The 4899-nt window shown below is 36.8% G+C and overlaps 1 protein-coding gene across 4 annotated transcripts in view; it reads right to left on the reverse strand.

The window, feature by feature from the left end:
- Positions 1-3970, reverse strand: part of LOC110021045 (1,4-alpha-glucan-branching enzyme 3, chloroplastic/amyloplastic) — a 78205-nt gene extending 74235 nt beyond the window's left edge. For all 4 annotated transcript variants that reach the window (XM_020719373.1, XM_020719372.1, XM_020719375.1 and 1 more), the window contains exons 1-6: positions 3601-3970; positions 3450-3521; positions 3293-3357; positions 1653-2327; positions 906-1078; positions 734-823 (exon numbers count right to left, since the gene is read on the reverse strand). In XM_020719373.1, the coding sequence (XP_020575032.1) occupies positions 734-823; positions 906-1078; positions 1653-2327; positions 3293-3357; positions 3450-3521; positions 3601-3881 (1356 nt within the window). In that variant the 5' untranslated portion in view covers positions 3882-3970. The remainder of the gene's footprint in view (positions 1-733; positions 824-905; positions 1079-1652; positions 2328-3292; positions 3358-3449; positions 3522-3600) is intronic.
- Positions 3971-4899: the final 929 nt, after the last annotated feature.

The following is a 4899-nucleotide window of genomic DNA, read 5'->3' on the forward strand; positions in this document are numbered from 1 at the left end:
TTCCCCACCGCTAGTCATTTCAATGCGTTTTCCAGTGAGTTGCAACTACATCCTCCTCCTCCTCCAGTGACCAGTAACTTTCTGGTGAGCTCCCGTAAAAATTGAATTTTTAGTCAAGCAGAAAAGCAGGCTCCTAAGCCTGTTGCAACCACTACAAGTCGAGCTCGAGCTCGAGCAAACAGTTTGATAGACGAGTCGAGCTCAAACTTGGCATGGCTCGAGCTTGACTCAACTCATTTACACCCCAAGCTACAATCTAAAAATTTGAATTAAAGAAAGCATTAAATTAGGCAGACATTAAGCATATTAATTTCTAAAATAGTCATGTTGGATGAATGACTTATTTATTGCATCAATCATGATACATATATATATACATATACATATATATATGCATATATTATTTCCCCACATTACGAGGAAATGGTGTCCTAGCTATTATAAAGCAGTTGAATAAGTTCAAAGACATCTTATTTTAACGAAGCGTTTACTTCGGTATCATGGCACAACATGAGAAACAGATGTTGCCTTCTCCTCTCAAATTTCTCAGTATAAATCCAAGAATTATAATTGATTAATGCTCAAGTTCGCAATGAAATTATATCTGTGTGATCTAGTACATAAAGTTGGAGAACCTATTATTCAGTGCAGTAAGAAAATCAAGAAAAAAGAAAAGTTAACTTGTGCAATAAATAAAGACAAGGGTTCTTATTTGTAGACGCAAAACACTTACTCTGTAACCAACAGAAGAGTAATCTCTATGCTCAACCAACCCTATCAACTGAATGGCATTATATCCTGCTTCTTTAATATGTGGTAAAACCTGTAATAAAAGACAGATATCTAATAAAGAAAAATTTTAAACATAGGTACGATAATCAAACAAGGAATTAGGGCCCCATTACCTTCGAAACAAACTCATTGAAAGATGACACTTTTGGTTCTGCTCCACTAATTCCAACATGGCATTCATACACACGGAGCGATTTTGGTACTTTTGGCCGTGCATTCTTCCATTTATGAACAGCCTCAGGAGGAGGTTCCCAATGCACAGCACAAAACTTCTCTCCATCCGGATCTATTAGAATATAATCATAACAGGTGATAAAAGAATCAGCCAAATTTAATTAACAAAAGAGTTCAAATTGAAATGAAACTCTGGAAGACATAGGAAAGAAAAAATGGTCAAATATTTAAAAAATGTGTTATTCACATGCATACCACCCAATTTGTATGTATTTACATACTTAAGACCTAAATTTTACTTTTTTTACATTTCTACCACCCAAATCTTTCATATCACCTCAAAGTTAACCCTATTTTAACTTGTAAAAAGTGAAATGCACCTTTTCATGCATAGGTAAGATGGTTGTGTATGTAAAAATAGAAGTTTAGGTTTTATATATGTAAATACTTAGGAATTGAGTGATATGTACGTAAACCTTCCTTTTAAAAATTGTAGAAAAAATTAAGGCATGTCAAGCATATTGAGGGAAAATATACAAAAATTTATATATCATCCCAAATAGTTGAAATAACATTGATTATTTATTAAACTTAGCCAGCAAAATAAGAGTTGAATAATATTCATGATTTGAAGATGAATTATTAAATTTCATTCAAACCCTGACGGCCATTTATAGAAAACAAACCTGGAAGTAAATATGTTGCCCAAGCAGGAACTCTCTCCAAAGGTCCATTAGGAGTGTTAAAATACACCCTGTACCGACTTCCATGAGAAATTGTAGGCATATACTTCTTCAGCCATGCTTTTCGACCTTTACACATTTCTTTCCAGTACGCAAGAGGAGGCTTCTTAGCTCGAAACTTCTCTTTTGACACCGGGTCAAGAATCACATTCTCAATATCATAAGTTTTTCCATGATCTAGAACTTCATAACAAGGTAACCTGTTATTAGAGTCAATTTTTTGCTTCTCTTTCCATTGCTTGTATCTTGTCTCAGCATCCATTATCTCACCAAGTTCTTCATCTGTTTGGGGGCCATTAGGTCCAAATATTTCTTCATATAATTTGGCAACAAACTCCAGCCGAGAATTACGATAAAACTTTTCTTCAGGTTCCCAGTATTCATCATCTATTTTCTCAAGCAGTTCTTCAACATTTAAACTATCACCTCTATCATAGTCATCCACATAGTTATATTCTTGAAAAAAAAACTCGTCTGGTTCTTCACCATCCCTAAGCTTGTCTTCAAGAATGATGAACCAGTAGCCAAAATCATCATGGCCATAATATCCTTCCCTAGCACTGTTTTCAGTTGGTGACCACCCATTGAAATCTCCAACAATGGCACAATACCGAGATCCTGTATTGGATAATTTCTGAAATGAATAGCTAATACTGGTCACATTCATGCTCTAAGCCTTCAAATCATGCATAATTATGCAACAGACTATTTACTGGCCAACTACAAAAGAAAAGACTAGACGAAATAGTAATTACCACATTAAAGCAGAGAAATTATAAGACAAGAAAAAGAGTATTATTCCAATGTAATAGGAAGCAGGGCGAGAGTGGGGATTAAGTGCTCCACGCCGCATACCTCAAAGAATTTAATTTATTTGTTTCTTTCCATAACCAGAATAGAAAATGTTTTTAGCTATGCCAAAAATCTTTGACATATTGAGAAATTCAGTTCAAAATTCAAATTAAATGTGGAGGGCAAAATGCAGTTATTTCAAAATGTTGAAAAGAATAAAAGTGTGAGAAGACTGGGTTGCAGCTTTCTATAGTACAAGGAAATGTGAAAAAGGAAGATAAAAAAAGAAGAACAAAGGAGTCTGAACATTGCATGAAACTTCATATCAATCCATAGGTCTACTGGAAGAGTTTATACACAGACTTGCTCCTATTTAAACCTAACGATCGCCAAATGACAATGCAAAAACAGTCAAAATCGGAAATAAATAGAACGAACCATATAAATAAAAGGAAAAAAATTCATAGGAATAAATGGTGATAAAATATGGCATTCACAAAAATACCAAAACACATGCATGGATAAATTGCTACCACCACTGTGACTCCGAAAATCAATGCACAACTTCTCTTAGAAACATATCAACTTTACTGCATTGAAAGAAACAAATATACCCAAGGAACTTATGAAACAATCAAGATACAATAAATTTGCCTCCGGTTATTAAAATTTTATTTTTAAATGCAGATCTTAACTAAACTAGGAAAAAAATCCCCATAACTATAGCGCATTCATTTAGAAAAGCCATAAGAATTTTCCTTTAATGAAGAGGAAATGAAAGGAACAGTTACCTGGAGCCCAATCCATGAAATCCACACGATGTTGACGGTGTCGATGCATTCCTAATATTTCATACCTGTGCAAAATGAAGACTCCCCAACGTTAGCTGCTCAAAAAAACTCGGAACATCTTACTGCAAAGCAAAATTAATTGGAAAAGGAACCCCACCCAGAAGAAGCCTCCATCATATCTGTAAAGCGTGAACAAAGATCAAATCTACGGTCCTTTAAGGCCTTGTACCTGGACAATGAGTGAATAACACAAATGAAACAGAACGGCGTTGACCATAACAAGCGAAAGGATGAGTGTTGAGAACTACCGTTCACGGAGAAACTGAGCAAAAGCGCGGTCCGAGATTCCGACTTTGGAGAGAAAGCCAACTGGGTCGACGACAGGCTCTGATTTCCTTCGCTGTTGCTGCTTCGCAGTGCGTTCCTGGGCTGAGAAATTGCACTTCCAACTCCGCCTCCGAGCGGCTATGGCTAAGGAGACGGGGCTGAGTTTAATCTCAAGTTTTAGGTGGCCGTGGAGAACGGAATGGCTCTCCCTGAATGGAATAGGGAAGAGATGGTTGGTGGTAGGGAAAAAAGACACGGCCATTAAAGGTTTTCGGCCGTCGACTGGACTGTGAGGGATAACCAGAGAGGAGAGATGGAGAGGGAGAATACGTCTGTGTTTTGGGTATAAAAGCCAACAAGGATAAACCCCTTGGAGAGGGAGAATACGTCTGTGTTTTGGGTATAAAACCCAAGGATAAACCCCTCCTTAGGATTGTTTGGCAGCACTTTCTAATAAAATTTAATCTTAAATTTTACTTATACATAAAAAAATAAATAAATAAATTCAACTCTCCCTTAAATCTCAGTATCTCCATTATTTCTACTATTTTACCTAAATTTATATTTATTAAGTCTGGTTGTGAGGCAGGTTTAATAAAATTAGGTCGATGTTATGTTACTTGCGACCCTCGCTCCTGTCACGCTTCGTCGGAGTTATCGGATTTGATAAATTCTATTTAATGTAAATCTGACACTGCCGTCGAACAGCGCTTGATGCAGCGATTAGAGATATAAATAAATAAATCAATAAGTTTTGTATACACAAATACGATTAAATAACTAAATAAGGCTTTTCATACGAAGACTGACATGGATGCCAACGAGCCATATGAACTGAGCCTACCTGTCGAAGTGGCTAAACTGAGCTCACCTACTGAAGTGGTTGAACTGAGCCCACTTAATGAAGCCCATAGCACCTATATTTATCTCTCCTACATAAGTGACCTAGTCCATATAGAGGAAAAATTATTCCATACGTGCAACGTATGGAAGCCTGCAAGCGGTAACCAATTAAAAAATGTCACGTGGAATCCGGCCCCACTACTGCAAAATATGTAAATTCCTTATTTTTTAACTCCCGCGGCCCGACCCGACCCTCCTTTTTTCGGAAAATGAAAAGCATAAAGGCCCTTTCCCGGGTTTTCCCTGGACTTTAAGGTTTGGAGCTGTCGACACTTTAGGGTTTGGAGCTGCCGAAATGGATTACTCTCTCGACGAAGACAACGACAACGACTTCCAGATCCAAGTGAGTTTAGCTTCGCTCAGAATGTTTTTTTTTT

Source organism: Phalaenopsis equestris, unplaced genomic scaffold (genome assembly GCF_001263595.1).
Source record: "Phalaenopsis equestris unplaced genomic scaffold, ASM126359v1 Scaffold000118, whole genome shotgun sequence".
Taxonomy (NCBI): Eukaryota; Viridiplantae; Streptophyta; class Magnoliopsida; order Asparagales; family Orchidaceae; genus Phalaenopsis; species Phalaenopsis equestris.